This window comes from Pongo abelii, chromosome 6 (genome assembly GCF_028885655.2).
Source record: "Pongo abelii isolate AG06213 chromosome 6, NHGRI_mPonAbe1-v2.0_pri, whole genome shotgun sequence".
Classification (NCBI taxonomy): Eukaryota; Metazoa; Chordata; class Mammalia; order Primates; family Hominidae; genus Pongo; species Pongo abelii.
The window spans coordinates 20,704,336-20,727,177 of record NC_071991.2 but is presented as its reverse complement, the minus strand read 5'-3'; the positions used below and the strand labels follow the sequence as shown (position 1 = coordinate 20,727,177).

The 22,842-nt window shown below is 41.8% G+C and overlaps 1 protein-coding gene across 4 annotated transcripts in view; it reads left to right on the top strand.

The window, feature by feature from the left end:
* The window catches only part of TYW1 (tRNA-yW synthesizing protein 1 homolog (S. cerevisiae)), a 268,838-nt gene that overhangs the window by 217,309 nt on the left and 28,687 nt on the right, over nt 1-22,842 (top strand). For all 4 annotated transcript variants that reach the window (XM_054558831.2, XM_054558834.2, XM_054558833.2 and 1 more), the window contains 1 exon segment: nt 7,774-7,941. In XM_054558831.2, the coding sequence (XP_054414806.1) occupies nt 7,774-7,941 (168 nt within the window).

Sequence of the window (22,842 nt, the reverse complement as noted above, 5' to 3'; positions counted from 1 at the left end):
ATAATGTAATAAATAACAGTTCATGTTACATCAGAGGGAGGCACATTCAGTCATGTCACATCTTTCATAAAAGACCCCAGGGAGAAATGTCCTGCAATGAATGTCAAATGCCTGGTCATTGGAGGTTAGTCTCATGCTTTGTTAACTTACCTGTCATTTGTCCAGCAAGTTAATGAGATTCTTCCTTTGATGCTGTAGTCGCAAAAGGGATCTTTACAGAATATAGCATACTGCTACTAAGAGGCAAAACAAATTCTAGAATAATATTTATTATGCAATTCCATTTTTTAATTTAAATTTTCATTTTAAATCCTTGATTACATTTTCAATGTTGTATGTTCAGATGTATTTATGTAAGAAAAGTATGGAAGGATATCTGTCAGATTGTTAACAGTGACCTATTTGGGAGAAGGGGAGGGAAAGGTTTATTAATTTTACTTTTTGTAATTATGTATTGTGTGGATTATTACAATGAGCATGCATTGGTTTGTAATTCAAAAGACAAATGAAATCAGTAAATGGAGAAGGCATGCTTTTCCTGTTCAATAGGATTAAACTGCAGAATGTCTGAAAATACATCTTTTTGTTGTTGTTGTCTTATTAATTAAAGTTAACAATTTCTAAAATAGAGGAGTTTTTAAAATCATTGGCTGGGCCTGGTGGCTCATGCCTGTAATCCCAGCACTTTGGGAGGCCGAGTCAGGCAGATCACTTGAGGTCAGGAGTTCGAGACCAGCCTGGCCACATGGTGAAACCCTGTCTCTACTAAAAATACAAAAATTAGCTGGGCGTGGTGGCAGGTGCCTATAATCCCAGCTACTCGGCAGGCTGAGGCAGGAGAATCACTTGAACCCAGCAGGCAGAGGCTGCAGTGAGCTGAGATCGTGCCACTGTACTCCAGCCTGGTCAAAAGAGCAAGACTCTGTCTCAAAAAAAAATTAATAAATAACAACAACAATAATAATAATAAGACCTCTCCATAAAACATTTGATAAGAACTAGCAATATGTTAGGCTATAACCTCAAACCTCTCTAAGGATTAACACTTAGAAGTGAATCTGTTATGAAAACCATACGTTTGGGAAGGTACATATCTGTCAGGGCTGTAAGGGAGACACTCTTGGAGCTAGAAGAAAAGAGACCATTCTGGAAGTACTCCATGGTCCTAGTAGACAGGACTCGGGTTTAAAGGACAGAAGAGTAGGCCCTTTCACCTTCAATGAAAGGATGGATTAGGGAAAAACTTACCCACGGACACAGTAACACTTGGAAGGCTTGTTCCGTACCTGTGCGCTTGGTAAAAAGGAAAAGTCTCTCCAGGGCCTTACCCTCAAATGGCCTTGGAATTCAAATTTAGTATTATGGTACCTCAAGGTCATATAAATGCCCCCAAGATGTGAAATCAATAATACAAATTGGCCCTAGATTCACAGATATGCCTGGAGCTCCCTGCAGATGCAGACACAATGCTGTTCATACCCTTTGTATTTCAATTGAGTTGCTTATCTTTTTGTTATTAAGTTCTTTGACTTTAAAATGGAAACACACACGTATGCGTATGTGTGTGCATTCGGAGTACTGTACTGAATTGTTGACAAATTTCTAAATCCAGTTTGAGGAAGGTTTCTAACATGTATGTATCACCCCGTTCCACTTCTTGTTCTCATTTTGCTTGTAGCACTAACCTAATTGGATTTAGGAAACTCTGCCTTCCTTTTTCTACCTACCCTGTGTGCAGTTTCTCTTCTGTGAGTCAAAGGAAAAGTCACCTGAACTTTGGTCTTAGAGGTGGTAGCGTGAACAACCCTTGGGTCAGGAAGGGCGACTGTATATGTGGGAGTGGCGTCATGGCCAGGCATGCCCTCGGCATCTTTTCTCCCTGACGTGTGTGAGTGTGTGGTGTGTTTATGTGTGTGGTGTGTGTGCATGTGTGTGGTGTGTGTTGTGCATGTGTGTTTTGTGTGTGTGCATGTGTGTGGTGTGTGTGCACTTGTGTGTGATGTATGTGTGTTTGTGTTCATGTGTGTGTTGTGTGCATGCGTGTGTGGTATGTGTATGTGTGTTGTGTGTGTTTGTGTGTGTCTGCGTGTGCATGTGTGCGTGTCAGATCTGGGGTCTCCCATAGTCTGCACTTACTAGAGTCTCATGTGGGGCGAGAGGCAGTGCCCAGTTTTGATACCTATCTAAAACGTGCCAATGTAGCCTAGGACAGGTTATTCATCCTCCTTGAGCCTAAATTCTGTCAATATTAAAATTAGAATAAGAATATCTCTTTAATAAGTTTGTTTTGAGAATTCAATGGGGTAATGTATGCCCAGATTCAGTAAGTTTTTAGATCACTTTCCATTAAGCACATTTATTTAAATGAAATCAATAGAGGCTATTGCTTTATCATATCGATTTCCTCTTTTCTTTCTTTACCAGTCTTGTAAGATATTTTTCTGCTATATTCCTTGTAAATTAGCATGTATTTTAGCTTCATTAGGCTTAAAGAGGCCTTTATTTGCTAGCCTAAGAATCTTCCTTGTCATTATTTGCTTGCTTGCTTGTGAAAAGGTTTCATGTTACAACCATCTGTCTTGCTGAAAATTTTTGTAACACAATCCATTTGTAAATGAAATACTGTCTGTGTGTTCTCTGCCTAGCATTACACCTTGAGAATAGGACGTGCTCAGTAATTATTTGTTGTCAAATGATTTAAAACTACTTATTGTTGACTAGCTGTGTGTAGTGCTCAATCCTTGCAGAATGCACCCTGCAAATGATTGTCTTAGCATAGCCTCACTCTCTCCCACAAAGGTGAGGAATACTGTCAGTTTTTCTTGTACGTAGCAGTCCCTAACCAGCGTTTATCAGCTGGTTCATAACTGTTACAGAGTAGAAAACTCCTGAGTCATGTGAATGAAATTTTGTATTAGATTAGAGAAGAGTTGTGGAGTTTAATGTCATAGGAGAATGTCTGACTTGATTTTTCGTTCATTTAGCATAGATTGATTTGGGGTGCCAAGAAGAGCAAGGCACAGCCCCTGCCCTCAAAGGGCTCAGAGTTTTGACACTTCTTTATACCAGTTACCTGGTAACAGATAACTGCACAGGATGTGATAAGATCAGGGTCAGATAGCGTAGAGGTTCCTGAATGGAGGTTAAAGAAATGATGGGTCGGTTTAGCCAGGTGCAGACAGGATGCTGAGTGGGCAGTCCAGCTCTAGAGTTACTTGTGCATATGGCCAAAGACGGGGGCTTCAATGGCTGATGGTCCATTGTTAGCGCAAGTTACAGAGGCAGGTGAGGAAGGCCTCATGCCGTGGTGAGAAGCTTGGGTTGGTTTAAAGGGGAGTTATTGAAGCATTTTTAGGATAAAGGAATGAAGTATTTGGGGTATATTGTGGGGAAAAAAAATCATAAAGTCATTATTTCTTTTCTCATCAAACTATAGGGGACAAAAACAGTATTAGGAGTCTTTTGACACCCAGTTGGTTTAATTAGAATATCAAATAGTCAAACCAGCAAAATACTGCTCTTCCCACAGACCATGAATCCCAAGGCAAACTCTCCAAGCAGCCAGTGAGGAAGACTTTATGGCCCCGTCTTAGTCTGTTTGCATCACTATAAAGGAATACCTGAGGCTGTGTAATTTATAAAGAAAGGAGGTTTATTTGGCTCATGGTTCTGCAGGCTCTACAAGAAGCATGGTGCCAACAGCTGCTTGTGGTAAGGGCCACAGGCTGCTTTCAATCATGGCAGAAGGCAGAGAAAGAGAGAGAGACATACGGACGGACAGAGAGACAGACAGATGGACACTGCCCTTGTGACCCAAACACCTCCCATTGGGCTCCACCCCCAACACTGGGGATCACATTTCAGCATGAGGTTTGAAGGCTCAGCTAGCCACAGTAGAGCAGCCCCTATCTCCTAGGGCAGTGGGGTGGGTCCAAAAGCCACCAGGTTATAGAAGTGTGGGTTATGCTTTTCACTGCAAACTCAAAGATGCATGAATGATCCTGTTCTTCACGAACATTCTTGGGGTCTGCTTGTCACTCCTCAGCCTGCAGATTCTAGTGTGAGTGACTTGGCTTTTCCATCGCCACGCTGTACCCATCTATTTTCTTCAGACTGTTCTTTATTCAGAGTTTTGGGTGAAGAACTTGCTGCTTCTGATAAATGGAGTTGGGGGTGAGGGTGAGGGTGAGGGTGAGAGTGGATGAGAAGGTGGAAGACAGCTGTGATATGAAGGGAAAGTTTTTTCGATAATTCTGTGCACAGGAATAAAGTCAGGGCAAGCCATCAGTAGGCTAGAGGGTAGGATGAAGTGGGGCAGTCGCAGCAGAGAGAAAACCAGACAGAGCCATTGGGCACCTGAATGAGAGCTCGGGGTCACTGAGGTGACCCCCAGTCTAAGTCACCAAGACCGTTTTCTGCCCAGAGCATTTCTGTCATGGTGCAGGCTCTGGCTCTGCGGTTGACTCAGGAAGTTAGCCAGGACTGCTTCCCTCAGAGGGTTTTGTTGTTGTTGTTGTTTGGTTTTTGTTTTGTTTTGTTTTGAGACAGAGTCTCGCTCTGTTGCCCAGGCTGGAGTGGAGAGGCGCGATCTCAGCTCGCTGCAATCTCCGCCTACCAGGTTCGAGCGATTCTCCTGCCTCAGCCTCCCAAGTAGCTGGGATTACAGGTGGGCACCACCATGCCCAGCCAATTTTTGTATTTTTAATAGAGACAGGGTTTCACCATGTCGGCAAGGCTGGTCTCGAATTCCTGACCTCAAGTGATCTGCCCGCCTCAGCCTCCCAAAGAGCTGGGATTACAGGCATGAGCCACCGTGCTTCGCCTCCTCAAAGGGTTTTATCTGGCAAAAATGAGAACTTTTATGTGAAAATACCATAAAGCGTCATAGAGTCGTAAGGAATGGTGGTCATGATAATGAACCGCAGCAGGCATTCTCTCATTCCATTCCCAAACTAAATCTCCCCTCAGTGTTTCATGGCTATTTTTGCTGAGTTATAAAATATTAAAATATTTTCAAAAGCTGTTCTCGCGAAGACAAGATCTTATCTAACAACTCTGATTCAGTGAACTAACTTTTGAAATATTAAAAAGGAAGTCCTTTGAAGTAGCTACTGCATACATGGTTGTTTGTGTAATCCACACATAAGCAGCATTTAAATTGAGGTAGAGTACACTTTTATGACTAATGCTTATCAATAAATCATTTTCATGTTTTTTATACACTTGGTAAGGCTAGCAGTTTTTCAGCCGTGCTTTCGTAATGATTTCTTGAACCATATCATTATTTGCCTTTTTTATTCACCTTAAGCTCTGTTACTGAGCAAAAGGGGCTCACTGCCTGATGCTCTGGAAGCCAATACTAATTGACATAGGGTTTTTGAGGGGGGAAAAAGAAAGCTTTTTTATTGCAAGTCAACTAATAAAGAGACACTAAGTCCAGCTCGAATTTGTCTTCCTGTGCAGGCTTTAAGGCAGTGATTTTATTAGGGGTTGGATTCTCAGATTAGTAAGTGATTGGTGGAAGGAAAGGGGAGATCTGGAAAGTCCTCGGACACGCACAGTTGTCTGTTTCATCATGCTTGCTCGTGGATTGCATATGCAAATTCGGGGGAGTTAGTATGAAATGTGGTGGAAATTCGGGCTGTGACGTCAGCAAGCTCTTTCTACTCAGACTCCATTGGCCATGTTGGTTCCAACCAATTTCAGCCAGTTTTTTTAATCTCACAAGCAGAGGGAGTTTCAGCGTTTTAGCACGTTGTTTATTTTCTTATACTGCCATCCTGCAAACAAAGATTTCTGTTAGTCATTGGTTTCTTTAACTCTGTAGGGCACAGTTTCAGCTCCAACTCCATTTAATGAATTCTCTAAATCACTGGGCAAACTGAGAAGCTTCTCTTGTTTATTGTAATTAAGCTGGGTGGCTGTGGTTTATATTCTACAAAGGCCATCACAGTTTAGTGCACCAGTAATCTTTTTGAACAGCTGTCTTGAGTCGAGTGTTTGGCAAAGCTCATGTGAGTCTTCATCCAAGTCCCAGCTCTGTCGTCAGGGTCAGGGTCACTCTGCTCATTTGTTGGTTTTTAAAAATTAAGTGTCGGCCAGGCATGTTGGCTCACACCTGTAATCCCAGCACGTGGGAGGCCGAGATGGGCAGATCATTTGAGGTCAGGAGTTCAAGACCAGCCTGGCCAACATGACGAAACTCCATCTCTACTAAAAATACAAAAATTAGCTGGGCGTGGTGGCTTGTGCCTGTATTCCCAGCTACTTGGGAGGCTAAGGCAGGAGAATTGCTTCAACCCAGGAGGTGGAGGCTGCAGTGAGCTGAGATCATGCCACTGCACTCCAGCCTGGGCAACAAGAATGAGACTCTGTCTCAAAAAAAAAAAAAAAAAATTCAGTGTCATTCTGCATTCTCCAATTTGTCTGTGGTGTGTGTGTGTCCTGTCTTTATATGTATTTGTGTGTGTGTGTGTGTGTGTGTGTGTGTGTGCGTGAGTGAATGTGTATGAGGGGTGCACATGCTTTTCTCAACTTAGCGGAATCATTTCGGGAATTTTCTCAACAAATTGTTGAGAAAAGTTTGATTTGTGGGTATTTGAAGAGCCCACAGAGTTAAGATTTATTTCAAGAAATAAGATAAATCTTTTATTATTATAAAATTAATCATTTTACCATTATGTAATTTACCAAATAGAGAACTTAGCTATGAAATTCTGGGGTCTTGTATGCCTGGGCTATTAGGTAGAGTCCAAAAGAGTTAGATAATTCATCTTTCTGCAGTTGTACTTAAGAATTTGTATGTTGGTGAAATACATGTGTATATGTAGTTGTATGTAAAGGTATATAGGTATATGCACAAATATATTTCCCTTTGGGCATGATTGTTTATGTAACCACATTCAAAGTGCATTACAAAATGAACTCCTTAAAGAATAATTTTAGGCCAGGTGTAGTGGCTCACACCTGTGATCCCAGCACTTTGGGAGGCCGGGGCAGGTAGATTGCTTGAGGCCAGGAATTCAAGACCAGCCTAGTCAACATGGCGAAACCCCATCTCTACTAAAAATACAAAAATTGGCAGGCATGGTGGCAGGTGCCTGTAATCCCAGCTACTCGGAAGGCTGAGGCACGAGACTCTATTGAACCAGGAAGTGGAGGTTGTGGTGAGTCGCGATTGCGCCACTGCACTCCAGCCTGGGCGACAGAGCAAGACTCTGTCTCAAAAATAATAATAATTATTATTATTTTAAAGGGATCCTTATCTGTCACTTTAAGGAAAAAGTTTGCCAGTTTCAATCTCAATTATACTAGAAAATGGAAGCTCAGCTTATTTTCCCAGTGAATCAATTACTTGGTCAGTGAATTTTTATGAGTGTCCACTATGCCCCCATTATTGTTCTAAGGGGTGATAACCCCTTCAGAATTCCTCATTTATAGTGCACAGATGAATCTGAATCGAAAGACATGCTATTGATTCAAATACATTATTGTGACCAGACAGCATAGATTGTGACAATGGTAGAAAGCACAGGTACTTAAGCCCCAGCAATGTCATAGAGTAGCAAGAGCATCATCCTGCTGTCTTTGTCAGTAGCTACTTGTATGGTCTCCTAGGCAGATTTTATCATCTCTATATTCACTTCCTTCACTGTAAAATACAGACTGGATTGCATTGGATGACCTCAAGAAGGCTTTCCGGCTCTGAAAGTCTTCTTCTATAACATGCAGGTAGGTCTGTAGTCATCTCTGATGGTTATACTGTTTCCACAGGGTGTTACCTACTGCGGAGAAAGTTCAGCAAGCAGTCTTACCATGGCCCACGTGCCTTGGCATGAGGAAGTGGTACAGTTTGTCTGCGAGTTGGTGGATCTGATTCCCGACTATGAAATTGCATGTGAACACGAACACTCTAATTGCCTCCTGATAGCACACAAAAAGGTAAGAATAACTCAAACGTGGATTCTTCTGTCCCCTGACCCTGCTGTTCTTTCCTTCCCTTCTCTCTTTGTTTTCCTCTTACATTGTTATAGGGATTATCTGTTTGTTCACTACCTTTCCCAAAACAAAAATAAGAAAGCACTAAATTCTGTCTGCTGGGCTCATAAACTCTTTTCTGTGTGAAATTGCTTCTTGTTTAGCCCTCCTCTGGACATCTTGAAGTACTTTCTGGTTTGCAGTTTTTAGAAGGTGCATACTAACGAAACAAAAGCAGAATACCCTTGTAATAACCTCTAGTCCTTTCCTGGAATGACAGGAAAAAGCTAAAATAGTAAATAGTCCCCATATGAGTTTCTAGCTGTCAGAAGCAATATTGAGGTATCTATCAAATTTTAGGTTGCTTGAATCTTGGCATCTGGAGAATTTTGTTTGGGATTTTAGTTTATAACACTATTTGCATTTTTCCCCTTTAGTCCTTTTATTAGTTAGAACAAGTACATGAATCTATTACCTTTCTTAAGTAAATAACTCCTAGCAAAGGAAAAATCCAGTTCTTGATAGAGGTGGGCCACTAAAATAATTTGTTAATTTTCTGGAGAAGTTCTGGAAAATTTCTTAGTCTTTATTTCTTTAAATACTTACTCTTTCTCATTATATTTTCTCCTCTAGGACTCCAATTAAACATATGTTAGATGTCATTATATTTATTTTTTTATATCTCTTGTCTTCTCATTTGTATTTTTTGTGCTTTTGTCTCTCCATCTCTCCATAGTTTCATTTTGGGTAGTTTCTATTGATTCATCTTCCAGTTCACTAAGTCTTGATTCAGCTGTGTCTCCTATGCTATTAAATTCAACCATTAATTTCTTAATTTTATATTTTATGTTTTTTAATTGTATAATTTCTGCTTGGTTTATTTCAAAAATGCTATTTTGTATAATTTCTATTTCCCTGCTGAAGTTTTCAAGCTTGGGTTTTATCCTCTTGAGTACTGGAAGTGAGTTGTTTTATGGTTTGTATCTGATAATTCCAATGTCTAAAGTTCCTGTGGGCGTGTGTCTGTTGTCTGTCATTTCTGCAGGTTCTCATTCATGTTGCCTTGTCTTCTCCGGTGCCTTGTTACCTGTGATTACGTTCTGTACATTGCATTTAGAAGATTATTTCTAGAAATCAAGTCAAGCCTAGGATCAGAAGATCTCTTCTCAGGTGTTTTAGATATGTGATTTAACCCTCTCACTTTTTCCATATGGAAACTGGGGTCTGAACGGTAAAGAGACTGGCTTAAATGGCTGTGTCAAACTGGAATCACAGCCTTCTCTCCCTCTAGTCCATTGATCTTTTTTATACTACGAGGCATTTTTCGAAACCATTGGCAGTATTCAAAGGAACATTTAAAACAGGACAATTTAATTTTAGTCTAATCCTTTACTTCAGTCTGTAAGATTTCTTCTCTCTTCCCATGAGGAAGTTCAGTTCAGTTCTTCAAGTGTTTATTGAATGCCTGCTGAGTTCTGGAAACCAGGCCGTGCAGCAAGGGACACAGTGCTCAGACATGAAGAATGGAAAGCCACAGGGTTAATTGAAAAGTAGACCTGGCACAAGTCTTACACCACCACTTGTTAACTAGGTGACTTTGTGCAAGTTCTTTCATCTTTCTGTAGTGTAATGAATGAGAAGAGATTATGCGTGGAGTCAGATTGATTAGAGGGCTTTAATCTTGGCCCCTGTCTCTTTTTAGCTTTTCATCTGGAAAATGGGTATATTGCTAGCCAAGGCCATTGTTATGGAACACTTAACACAGCACCTCATTCAGTTATTGCTGCTTCAGTTATTTTTATTTTTATAAAACCACCTAATTTGGCGAATGCTTAATATGTGACAGACACTGTCAAGTGTATTTTTAAATCCCCACAGCATCCCTGCGAGGTAGGTACTATCGAGATCTCTGTCTTTTTTTTTTTTTTTTTTTAGATGGAGTCTTGCTCTGTTGCACAGGCTGGAGTGCAGTGACGCAACCTCGGCTCACTGCAACCTCTGCCTCCCTGCTTCAAGTGATTCTTCTGCCTTAGCCTCCCGAGTAGCTGGGACTACAGGCGTGAGCCACCACACCCAGCTAATTTTTGTATTTTTAGTAGAGACGGGGTTTCACCATGTTAGCCAGGCTGGTTTCGACCTCCTGACCTCAAGTGATACGCCTGTCTCAGTCTCCCAAATTGCTGGGATTACAGGCATGGGCCACCATGCCCAGCCTGACCTTTGTCTTATGGATGAGAAATTGACATATCAAGGGGTTCAGTAACTTGCCCAAGATGAAACAGCCAGTAAGGAGTAGAAATGGGATTTAAACCCTGGCATCTGACTCCAGGGCCTGTATTCCCTTCTTTCCTTCCTTCTTTCTTTTTCTTTTGTTTTAAATTTGGAAATTATTTCAAATTTACAAAAAAGTACAATGATAAAAATAGAACAAAGGACACAGATTTGCAAAATCACCTGTTACCATTTTTCTGCCATTTGCTTATTCTCTTGCTCTCTCTCTTTTGCTTTTGTTCTCTCTCGTTCTCTCTCCCTCCCTTCCCCACCCCTGCCCCCCGCCCCCCAGCATACACGTGCACACATCGTCTTTTCTGAACCATTTGAGGAAATGTTGCATTGGTCATGGTCCTTTGCCCTAAATGTTTCCGTGTGAATTTCTTAAGACTAGGAATATTTTCTCTTAGAACCACAATACAGTTATCAGCTTCAAAGTTGTAAACTGATACATGACTTTAATCTACCATCCATATTCAAATTTTGTCAGATCAGCTTGTAATGTCCTTTATAGCATTTCCCCCTCCAGTTCAGGATCTACTCTATAGGAGTCAGCCAACTTTGTTTATAAAGAAAATATGGGCCGGGTGTGGTGGCTCATACCTGTAATCCCAGCACTTTGGGAGGAAGGCTGAGGCGGGCAGATCACTGGAGGTCAGGAGTTCGAGACCAACCTGGCCAACATAGTGAAACTCCATCTCTAATAAAAATACTAAAATTAGCTGGGTGTGGTGGCAGGGGCCTGTAATCTCAGGTACTCAGGAAGCTGAGGGAGGAGAATCTCTTGAAAATTGAACCCGGGAGGTGGAGGTTGCAGTGAGTTGAGCCTGGGCGACTGCACTCCAGCCTGGGTGACAGGGTGAGACTCTATCTCAAAAAAAAAGAAGAAGATATAAAGTAAATATTTTAATTTTTATATAAAGTAAATATTTGAGGTTTGCAAGGCACATATAGCCTCTGTCAGATATTCTTCTTTGCTTGTTTACTCATTTTACAACCTTTTAAAAATGCAAAGACTGTCCTTAAAACAGGTTTGTGAGCTAAATGTGGCCAGATTGGGCCTACCAGCCACAGTTACCCAACCCCTAATCTAGGCAGATACTGCATTTTCTTCTCAAGTCTCTGTAGTCACCTTCAATTTGGAACATTTTCACAGTCTTCCTTTGTCTTTTATGATGTTGCTATTTTAAAAGAATACAGTTTCCCCCCTTCCCTTTCTTTTAATAGAAATGTTTCTTGGTGAAGTGCAGTGGCTTACACCTGTAATCCTAGAACTTTGGGAGATTGAGGCAGGTGGATCCCTTGACCCCAGGAGTTCAAGACCAATCTGGGCAACATAGTGAGACTCCATCACTATTTAAAAATAGAAAAATTTCCTAGGCATGATGGCATGAACCTGTAGTCCCAGCTACTTAGGTGGCTAAGGTGGAAGGATCATCTGAGCCCAGGAGGTCAAGGCTGCAGTGACCCATGATTATGCCATTGCACTTTATTCTGGGCAACAGAGTGAGACCATCTCAAAAATAAATAAATAAATAAATGTTTTTTGTTTTATATTTGCCTGATTTTTCCTTGTGGCTAGATTGAGGTTGTACATCCTCACATGGAATACTGTGTTGGCGATGTGTCCTTTTCAGAGTGTCACACTTGGTACCTGGTGTCCACATCTCCTTCATTAGTGGTGATGATTTTGTTCAGCCAACTACTTTTACCCAGTTCTTCTGTTTCTCTCCTTTGCACCTGATAAGCTATCTATGAAAAGGTACCTTAAGACAATGCAGTATCTCGCTTCTTACCAAAATGTCCCCATTGATTTAGCACTTATTGATAGTTCCTGGCTGATAAAATGTTTTATTGATTATAAAGTAGTGATTTTTGTAAGTGTACCACTCCTTCCACATTTGCCTTCAGCATTCTATTGTAAACAAAAGCCCTCCCTTTCCTCTCATTTATATATTTATTTATCAGTATGGACTCAGGAATTCTATTTTTTGTCCCAGTGGGTCATTATTCGTTACTGTACCGATTTTAAACCACTCTTCTAGACTCCCTGTTCCTCTCTCTCTGTCTCTCCGTTCTCTCTAATTAAATCCCTCATATCCTTATTCAAAATTGATACTAATAGTATTGCTTTCAAGGCCATTATCAAGATTAAAAGTAACATATTTAAAGTACCTAGAAGGATTCCAGCCTCGGCGACAGAGCGAGAACCCATCAAGAAAGAAAGAGAGAGAGAGAGAAAGAGAAGAAGAGAAGAGAGGGAGGGAGGATGGAAGGAAAGAAGGAAGGAAAAAGAAGAAAGAAAGAACTTAGAAGGGAACCTAAAGTGAAGTAGGCAGTTAATAAATAGTTGTTACTGCTGCTTTTATTGGTCTTCCCCTACCCACAAGGAGCTTACGGTTTAGTGGGGAAAACGACTGAAAATCAGTGTGATCAGTGCAAAACCAGACATGGCATCAAGTGTGTGCCAGGACAGAGGAGAGAATCTGAGATAGACCCTTGTTATTCTCTATAATGTTTGTTGAATACCCATGTATGTCAGGCAGATGGGTATTCTGAGAATACAGAGGGCTGGGTACTCTGAGAATACAAAGATTCTCTGAGAATACAAAGTAAACAATGGTCCCTGTATTTGTCCGTTTTCACGCTGCTGATAAAGACATACCCGAGACTGGGTAATTTATAAAGGAAAAGAGGTTTAATGGACTCACAGTTCCACATGGCTGGTGAGGCCTCACAATCATGGTGGAAGGCACGTCTTACATGGTAGCAGACAAGAGAGAAAAGAGGACCAAGGGAAAGAAGAAACTCCTTATAAAACCATTGGATCTCATGAGCCTTATTCACTACCACAGGAACAGTATGGGGGAAACCACTCCATGATTCAGTTATCTCCCACCAGGTCCTTCCCACAATACGTGGGAATTACGGGAACTACCATTCAAGGTGAGATTTGGGTGGGGACACAGTCAAACCATATCAGTTCCTGCCTTCAAGAATGGGCTAACAGAAAAAGACAAATATCTCAACAAAAAAAGTGCTGAGAAGTGTAATCAGAGCTATGGTGGAAGAATGGAATGGAGCTCAATGGGTGCATTCTGAGGACTACTTGGTCCCATCAGGAGAGGCTTCAAAGAGGAGGCGCTATTTAACTGGATCTTAAATGATGGCTGAAGTAGGAAAAACATTTAAGCAGAAACAGTACAAGCAGAGGTCCAAGGGGAAGCACGGAGACATGGCACATTGAGAACCACAAGTAGTTTGGGATGGCTGAAGGTCAAGAGAAGGGTTGCAGGGGAAGGAGATTATTAGGCAGGGTTAAGATCACAGATAGCATTGAATGGCATCCTAAATGTCGTTTTTCCTATTTCCCTAAAGGGCATGGGGAGGCACTGAAGAGCTTTAGGTAGGGGAGTACCACAATGAAGATTTGTGTTTCAGAAAAAATTGTCTGGCAGCATTACAGGGGATGGATTGAAAAGCTGCAAGACAGAGAAACCAGTTAAAACACTGTTGCGTTAGCCAGCTGTGGTGTCGTGTGCCTGTAGTCTCGGCTACTTGGAGGCTGAGGCAGGAGACTCACTTGAGTCCAGGAATTCTAGCTCAGCCTGGACAACAGAGTGAGACCCTCCTCCAGTTCTAAAACAACAACAACAACAACAAACCTGTTATAACCCTCAGGTCCAGCAACTGTTTCACCCTCAGGTCTAGCAATCTGAGGGTGAAATGGGGGTCTGAGACAAAGGCTGTGATGAATGAGAGTGGTGAGTGGTAGACCTGGCAAAGTATTAAATGAGGACCATTAACGAGTGTGCAGGTTCAAGCATGACTCCCTGGCCTCTGACCTGGGAAGTGGGTGATTGTGATGGTGTCGTCCATGGAGATGATATTACTTGCATATTTATTTTTCATGTAGGTAGAGAGTGAATGGGTTGACTTGGCGACATCAGGAAGAAATTCCAGCAAAGATATAGATATCAAATTATTGAGTCCAGATTATGAGAAGTTGTCCTTACAATGCCCAGAGTGAGACAGATGGTCAAGCATCCAAAATGCTTTGAAATTAATTACTTAAACACCAGATATACCCTAACGTGGAGGTTTCCAACTTGCACATTCATAGTGCTCTAGTGCCTCAATAGCTTTTTCACAAGACCTGTAGGTCAAAAGAAACACCTAGCAGTTCTATTTGTTATGACATCATTGAAAGAAGTGTGACACAGCCTAACGTTGAAACTGGGAACTGTCTCAAGCTAGTAGTTGATGAAATGCCCAACAGATGTCCAGTGTCACTGCGTTCCTCTTTAAAATTCAAGATACCCTGCAGTGTCCCAGTGAGTACTCTGTTCCCACTGCTTGGGAACCATGGCCACGAGGAAATAATACAGAAACCCATCCAAAAAGTAAAACAAGGCTCATTTAGATTCCTTCCAATTATGTGTTTTCTGGCGCTTCTTTTCCTTTTCGTTGTTGATCTCGGAGTATGCAGATCTTGTCATTTTCCAGTCATGGCCTCTCTATTCTTATACTAGTGTCTAGTGAAAGAAATGAAACTATGGTACCACTTCTTAGGAAGTAGTCACTTCTCAGGCCTGGTCCACTGGCCCTTTAAGCTCCTGAGCTGGGTCAGGTGACCTGAAACCAGAGAGGTCCGAATCATCAAATACCTGTTTATCCTTCTTAGCTTTCTCAGGAGATTGCTCAATTTATTTTTTTAGTTTGGAGACAGGGTCTCATCTCGCTCTGTCACCCAGGCTGGAGTGCAGTGGCGTGAACATGGCTCATTGCAACCTCAACCTCCCAGGCTCAAGCAGTCCTCCTGCTTAAGCCTCTCGAGTAGCTGGGACTATCGGTGTAAGCCACCATGCCCAGCTAATTTTTAAATTTTTTATTGAGATGGGGTCCCACTGTGTTGGCCAGGCTGCTGTCAAACTCCTGGGCTCAAGCAACCCTCCCACCTCGACCTCCCAAAGTGCTGGGATTACAGACATGAGCCACCGTGCCCAGCCTCAATTTCTACTGATAATCCCGGGACTTCTGAAAGAGAGTGCAAGTTGCTGCAGTCATGTTGAATGAAGGACTACTTTCCTATTGTTATACCAAGACAGCCACAAAAGAAAACTGAATACGAAGTCTTTACTTTAAGACAATTATAGATTCACAGGAAGCTGCAAAATGGTACAGAAAGGTCTCAGGTACCCTTCATGTAGTTTTCGCCAGTGATAACGTCTTACGTGATCATAGTACGTTATCAAAATCAGGAAATAGACATTGGTACAACCCATAGACCTTATTTAGATTTCACCAATTTTAAATGCACTCACATGTGTGTGTTTAGTTCTGTGCCATTTTGTGTATAGATTTATGTAGCCATCACCACGACCCAGATAGAACACTGTTCTGTCACCACAAAGATCTTTCTCATGCTATTCCTTTGTAGTCCGATACCAACTATCCCTAGGCTCTGGCGACCACTAATCTCCTCCATCTCTGTAATTTTCTCATTGGAAAAAGGGTATATAAACAGAAGTTTACTCTATCTGACAATAATAGAGCCACTTCGGCTTTCTTTTGATCAGTGTTTGTGTGGTATATGTTTTCTGTCCTTTGCCTTTCAACCTGTCTGTATCATTATATTCGAAGTGAGTTTCTTATAGGCAACATACAGTTGTCATACTTTTTTAGTCTACTCTGCCAATCTATTTTAGAATTCCATTTTTATTTCTCTGCACTGTTGTTGAGTGCGTCTCTTCGTATAGACTTTTTAGTGGTTGATTTACATATTACATTATGCATATATAATATGTCACAGTCTACTGGTGTCAACATGTTAGCAGTTTGAGTGAAATGTGGAAACTACCTCTCTTAAATCTCTTTTCCCTCCGTTACTTAGAATGTCTTAGATGTTTCCTGCATCCACAGTGAAAATCACATGGCATCATATTACAATTTTTGCTTCAACTATCAAAGGTAACTTAGAAAACTCAAGAGAAGAAGAGTTTATTGTATTTACTCATATTCTTACTCCTTCTGTTGTTCTTTCTTTCTTCCAGATGGTCCAAGTTTCCTTTGGAATCTTCCCCATCTGTTTGAAGAACTTCCTTTAGCAATTCTCTTAGAGCCAGTGTGATAGCAACCAGTCCTCTTAGTTTTCCTTCATCTGCCACTGTCTTGGTTTCCTCTCCGTTCCTGAAGGATATTTTTGGTAGGTAAAGTATTCTGGATTGACAGCTCTTTTCTTTCCTTCTGGCTTCTCTGGTATCTGATGAAAAATCCTTTGTCGTTTGATTGTTTTTCTCCTTTAGGTAAGACGTTTCTCTCTCCCTGCTTTCAAGATTTTTAAAAATATTCAGGTCTTGAGTTTTCAGAAGTTTGATTACAGGTTGCCTTGGCCTGGATTTCTTTGGGTCTGTTGTTTTGGAGGCATGCTCAGCTTCCTGAATCTGCAGGTATATGCCCTTTACAAATTGGGGAAATTTCTAGTTGTTCTCCAGATACTTTTTTCAGCCTCATCTTATTTCTCTTCTCTTTTTAGATCTCTGATGACACAAATGTTAGATTTTTTTTTTGTTATGGTCCCACAGGTATCTGAGGCTTTGTTTGTTTCTCTTTTAGTCTCTCTGTTTTTTAGACTCTTGTTCTAACTTTAGATTGATTCATTCTGTCTTTTTACTCTTCCATTCTGTTGGACCATTTATTATTTTAGTTATTGTATTTTTCAGTTCTAAAATTTCCATTTAATTATTTTCCTATTTCTATTTAACTATTTCTCCTTCCTTCCTTCTTCTCTTTTCTTTTTTATTTTCCTTCTTCTTCCTCTTCCTCTTCTTCTTCCTTCTTTCTTCTTCTTCTTCTTCTTCTTCTTTTTTTTTTTTTTTTTTTTTTTTTTGAGAGACAGAATCTCACTCTGTCATCCAGGCTGGAATCCAATGGCACAATCTCGGCTCACTGCCACCTCCACCTCCGAGTTCAAGTGATTCTCCTGCCTCAGCCTCCTGAGTAGCTGGGATTACAGGCGTGTACCACCATGCCCAGCTAATTTTTTCATTTTTATTAGAGATGGGGTTTCACCATGTTGGCCAGGCTGGTCTTGAACTCCTGGCTTCCAGTGATCCACCCACCTCCACCTCCCTGGGATTACAGACATGAGCCACCACGCCCAGCCAACTTTCTATTTATTGTGTCCATTTTTAATTGCCCATTGAAGCACATTTGGGATGGCTACTTTAAAATCTTAATCAGATAATTCCAACACACATACCACGTTGGCATCTTTTGATTGTCTTTTCTCATTCAAGTTGAGATTTTCCTGTTTCTTGGTGTGATAAGTGATTTTCAGTTGTTTCCTAGACATTTTGGATGTTATGTTAGGAGACTCTGGATCTTATTTATTAATAAATCTTCTGTCTTAGCCGGCCTCCTTTGACACTGCACTGTGGAGATGGCATGAGAGGGTGTTACCTCTTTACTTCCAGGGAGAGGTAAAAGTCCAGTTCCCCTCTCAGCTTCTATTGACCTACTGTAGGAAGGGTGCCTTGTTACTGCCAAGTAGGGGCAGAAATTCTGGCTCCCGTCAGCCTCCTGTGATACCATTCTGATGAAGAAGGGAGAGACATCTTGTGACTGTTCCCCCCTTAGACTCCACTGACATTATAGGATGGAGGCGCGGGGGGGCGGGGGGGCGCCTTATTGCTGCTGGGTGGTAGTAGAAGTCCTGGTTCTCCACTAAGCTTCTTCTGACGTCACTCGAGTGTATGGGGGAGAGGTGCCTTGTTACTGCCAGGTGGAGTGAAAGTCCAGGCTCCCTGTGTAGTCTGTATGACATTACAGCTGGAGGGGAGGAGGAGGGCAGGATTCCCCACTCACCTTCTCTGATACCTCCCTGGTAGTAGGAGTCAAGAGGGGTGCCTCGTCATAACCAGATGAAGGTGGGAGTCTAGATTCCCCACTCAGTGTTTGCTGACCGGATGGGAATGAGGCCCGTTTTTCTCATGGCCTAGGCTGGTTGTTGTCTAAAAGTTTTCTGTCTTGCTAGGCTGCCCTGTTCCTGCTGTCCTAAGAGAGCAGCCTTTACTTGGGACTCTTTTTTTTTTTTAATCCAATAATTGTCTGCAGCCATTGGTGTTTCTGGCTTGCAGCCGAGTCCAGGATATCTGAGCCAAAAATAAAACTCAAGAAACTCACCACCATGTTGTTCCTCAGATCCCAAGGCCCCTAGCCAGTATGTCTTCTTATCTCTACCTTTGAGAATCTTTTTGCTTGCCTTATATGTAATATCCTCTATTTTTAGCTGTACTTAGCAGGCAGAATAGGGAGAGGTACGTCTACTCCATCTTGTCCAGAACCAGACATTATACCACTGTAGAGTTGGGGTTCGCATCTCCTAGTGAACAGTAATGCCAATCCAGATGGGACTATTTGATATTGGTAGACTATTTCCAGGTGAACTCATTTTCTTTATTTAATTGAAAGGTGTCGTCCAGTTAAGGTTGTATGGCTGCTGTTGCAGTGTTACTGGAAAGAATTTCCTGACACTTACATGAAAACATCTTTTCCTAATCCTAATCAGATCTCATCAGATCCCATTTAATAAATAGGCTAGCAATTTACTCTAAGGGTACTAGTGTTGAAAAGCAAAGATGTGGCCAGGCACGGTGGCTCACACCTGTAATCTCAGTACTTTGGGAGGCCAAGGCAGGTGGATCACCTAAGGTCAGGAGTTCGAGACCAGCCTGGCCAACATGGTGAAACCCCATCTTTACTAAAAATACAAAACTTAGCTGGGTGTGGTGGCTGGTGCCTGTAATCACAACTACTTGGGAGGCGGAGGCAGAAGAATTGCTTGAACCTGGGAGGCAGAGGTTGCAGTGAGCCAAGATCGCGCCACTGGGCGACAAAGTGAGACTCTGTCTCAAAAATAAATAAATAAAATGAAGCAGAGATGTAACTAAAAGACAAAGGAAAGAAGCAGAAAAGGAGCAAAACAAACGCTCAAGACTAGAAGAATCCACTAAAATGATCATATAATCCATACATAACCGAGAGCAGATATCAACTATTCAACATCTTCCTTGTTTATGCCGCTAATTCCAAGCTTATTGTTTCTCTACATTTTGGAACATGTGACATCTCACATAACATGCAAGAGAAACACCTAATCATTTTATTGGATTTGTAATGGCCTTCACAATCGGGTCCTTTTTCACTTCATTTCATGCTCCCTCCCTGGGCTTTTAAACGGTACTGCCGTATTCCTTCTTTCTTCTGTGCATTTATTTGCTCAAAGTATTTCTTTGGCCAGAAACGCCCTCCTTTCCCTACCCACCCCAATTCACCTTGTGTAGTTCCACTCTTTAAAATTGTAAAACAAACTTCTCTTCCTTTTTGAGACTACTTCTGTCAGATCTATATGCACATATAACAAGGATGCCTCCTCTAGGAAGCTGTGAGCTACTAGAACACCAGGACTTGTTATTCCCAGTACTTTCTAGAGTACCTGGTACATATCAGATTCTCAGTGTGCTTAGTGGATCAATAGCCCCCTTTCCTTCATCTGCTTTCCTTTCTCATTGTCTTCCCTTCTGGAATCAGAAACTTTGTTCCATCTTCTTTGCTAGTTTTGGTACCTACCGACCTTCTTCCTTATCATTCATTCACTCCATTTATTCAGTAAATATTTACTGGGCTGAGTTTGCTATTTTATATGTCATCAGTGACCTGCTAATTGTTAAATCCAGTGACCTTTTCTCATTCACCCTACCTTCCTTTTTCTGCAGCAGGAAACTGATGCTATCCATGCTTGGTGAAAGTCATCCTTATCTACTGTACTGTACTTTTTTGATTATAGTAAAATTGGCTAGCAGAAATAAGAATATTGTTACAAAGTAGAACATTAGAACATTGAAAATTCCCCAGTTGTGACATTTCTTTATCCACTTCACAAATTTTGTTTGCCTTTTTTTTTTTGGAGATGGAGTCTTGTTCTGTCTCCTAGGCTGGAGTGCAATGGCACAATCTTGGCTCACTGCAACCTCTGCCTCCCGGGTTCAAGTGATTCTCCTGCCTCAGCCTCCTGAGTAACTGGGACTACAGGTGCCTGCCACCACGCCCAGCCATTTTTTGTATTTTTAGTAGAGATGGGGTTTTACCATGTTTGGCAGGCTGGTCTTGAACTCATGACCTCAAATGATCCACCTGCCTCGGCCTCACAAAGTGCTGGGATTATAGGTGTAAGCCACCGCGCCCAGCTCACTTCACAAATTTAAAATACCCTCTGGCTGGTGTGGTGGCTCACATCTGTAATCCCAGCAATTTGGGAGGTGGAGGTGGGAGGGTCACTTGAGGCCAGGAGTTTGAGACTAGCCTGGGCAACGTAATGAAACCCCATCTCTACAAAAATTAGCCAGATGTGGTGGCGTGTGCCCATATGGTCTCAACTACTTGGGAGGCTGAGGCAAGAGGATTGCTTGAGCCTGGGAGGCAGAGGTTGCAGTGAGCAGAGATTGTGCCACCACACCCCAGCCTGGGGAACAGAGCCAGACCTTGTCTAAATAAAATAAAATAACAAAACATACCATCTGATTCATGATACCATATAATCCAAAATGTAAAGCGATTCTTTAAAAAAAAAACCCACAACCACCGGGCGCAGTGGCTCACGCCTGTAATCCCAGCACTTTGGGAGGCCGAGGTGGGCGGATCGTGAGGTCAGAAGTTCGAGACCAGACTGGCCAATATGGTGAAACCCCATCTCTACTATAAATACAAAAATTAGCCAGGCGTGATGGCGCGTGCCTGTAGTCCCAGCTATTCAAGAGGCTGAGGCAGGACAATAGCTTGAACCCGGGAGGCGGAGGTTGCAGTGAGCCGAGATCATGCCACTGCACTCTAGCCGGGGCAACAGAGTGAGACGCTGTCTCAAAAAAAAAAAAAAAACCACAACATTCTAGAGGGATCCCAGACATCAGTTGAATATTTACATTTACATGACCTTTAAAGATCCTGCATTAAATTTGTAAGATTTTCACAACATGATATAGCCTTTGGAGAGTGTCTTATGATCTGTATTACCCTATTCATACCTGGAATACTTCGTGGTCGTTTGCAGTGCAGTGGTATTGTCATTGTCATATTCTATGCCACATGCAAATCATTTCTTAATTGTAGTGAAATATTTTTGAAAATGGATGATTTATTTAAATATCCTTCTGAGTTTTGTCATGTAGATATAATGTCAGAGTCTAGGGAGTGGAGCTTCTGCATTTGATAAGAGGCAGGCTACTTAGTGGCTAGGATAGTAAGTATGACTTTCAATGGCAAAGACCACAATTACTTTTGCACCAACATAATAGAAGGGTGCAGAAAGCTCAATGACCTTGGCTTTGAGCAGCAGAAAGACAAATCCCACTCACATTCAGGTAAATGAGCCTGCATGTTTTAGTTTCAGGGTTAAGCTAGAGGGACAAGGAGATGACCACAGTTGCCTATAGGGGAGGGTGGGCCTCTGTGCTTTGGAGGGGGTGGCTGGGACAAGGTGGTACAGTCAGCTGTTTCTGGGCTTTCAGCGTAGCAGCTTAAATGTAACCTTGGTCCTGTCAGTCTAGAAATTAATTAGACCATGAGAATCCAACAAGCTTTGATAATTTTAGTGCAGAAACATTGAAATTCCCTCCACATATTGGCAATATCCTAGTACAGCGGGTCACAGCCAGTGGAAGCTGAGTGATAAGTGATATATATGGCTTGCGGAATCCACTTAGCAGTGTTTCAAAACTTCATTCTTCCTGTAAAATTTTTTTTAATTTTTTTATTTTTTGAGACAGAGTCTCACTGTGTCGCCCAGATTGGAGTGCAGTGGCGCGATCTCAGCTCGCTGCAACCTCCATCTTCCGGGTTCAAGCAATTCTCCTGCCTCAGCCTCCTGAGTAGCTGGGATTACAAGCGCACGCCACCACGCCCAGCTACTTTTGTATTTTTAGTAGAGACGGGGTTTCACCATGTTGGCTAGTCTGGTCTTGAACTCCTGACCTCAAGTGATCCACCCGCCTTGGCCCCTCAAATTGCTGGGATCACAGGCATGAGCACTGCACCTGGCCAATTATTATTTTTTTCAATAGACTTTATGTTTTACAGAAGTTTTTGATTTACAGAAAAATTGAGACTGTGTTATAGAGAGTTCCCATATACCCTAGATTTGTCCTATTAGCATCTTACGTTGGTGTGGTATGTGTGTTACAATTCGTGAGCCAACATTGATTTATGATTGTTAACTGAAGTCCACAGTTTATTTAGATTTCCTTAGGTTTTACCTAATGTCCTTTTTCTGTTCTAGGATCTGATTAGATTTAGTTGTCAATTCTCTTTAGGCTCCTCTTGGCGTGGCAGTTCTCAGGCTTTCCTTATTTTTGATGACCTTGATAGCTTTGAGGGGTACTCGAGGGATTTTGTGGAATGCCCTATTATTGAAATTTGTCTGATGTTTTTCTCATGAGACTTGGGTTATGAATTTTTAGGAGGAAGATCACCGAGGTGAAGTGCCGTTTTCATCACATCATATCAAGGGCATGCACCTACTGTCAGCATGGCTTATGACTA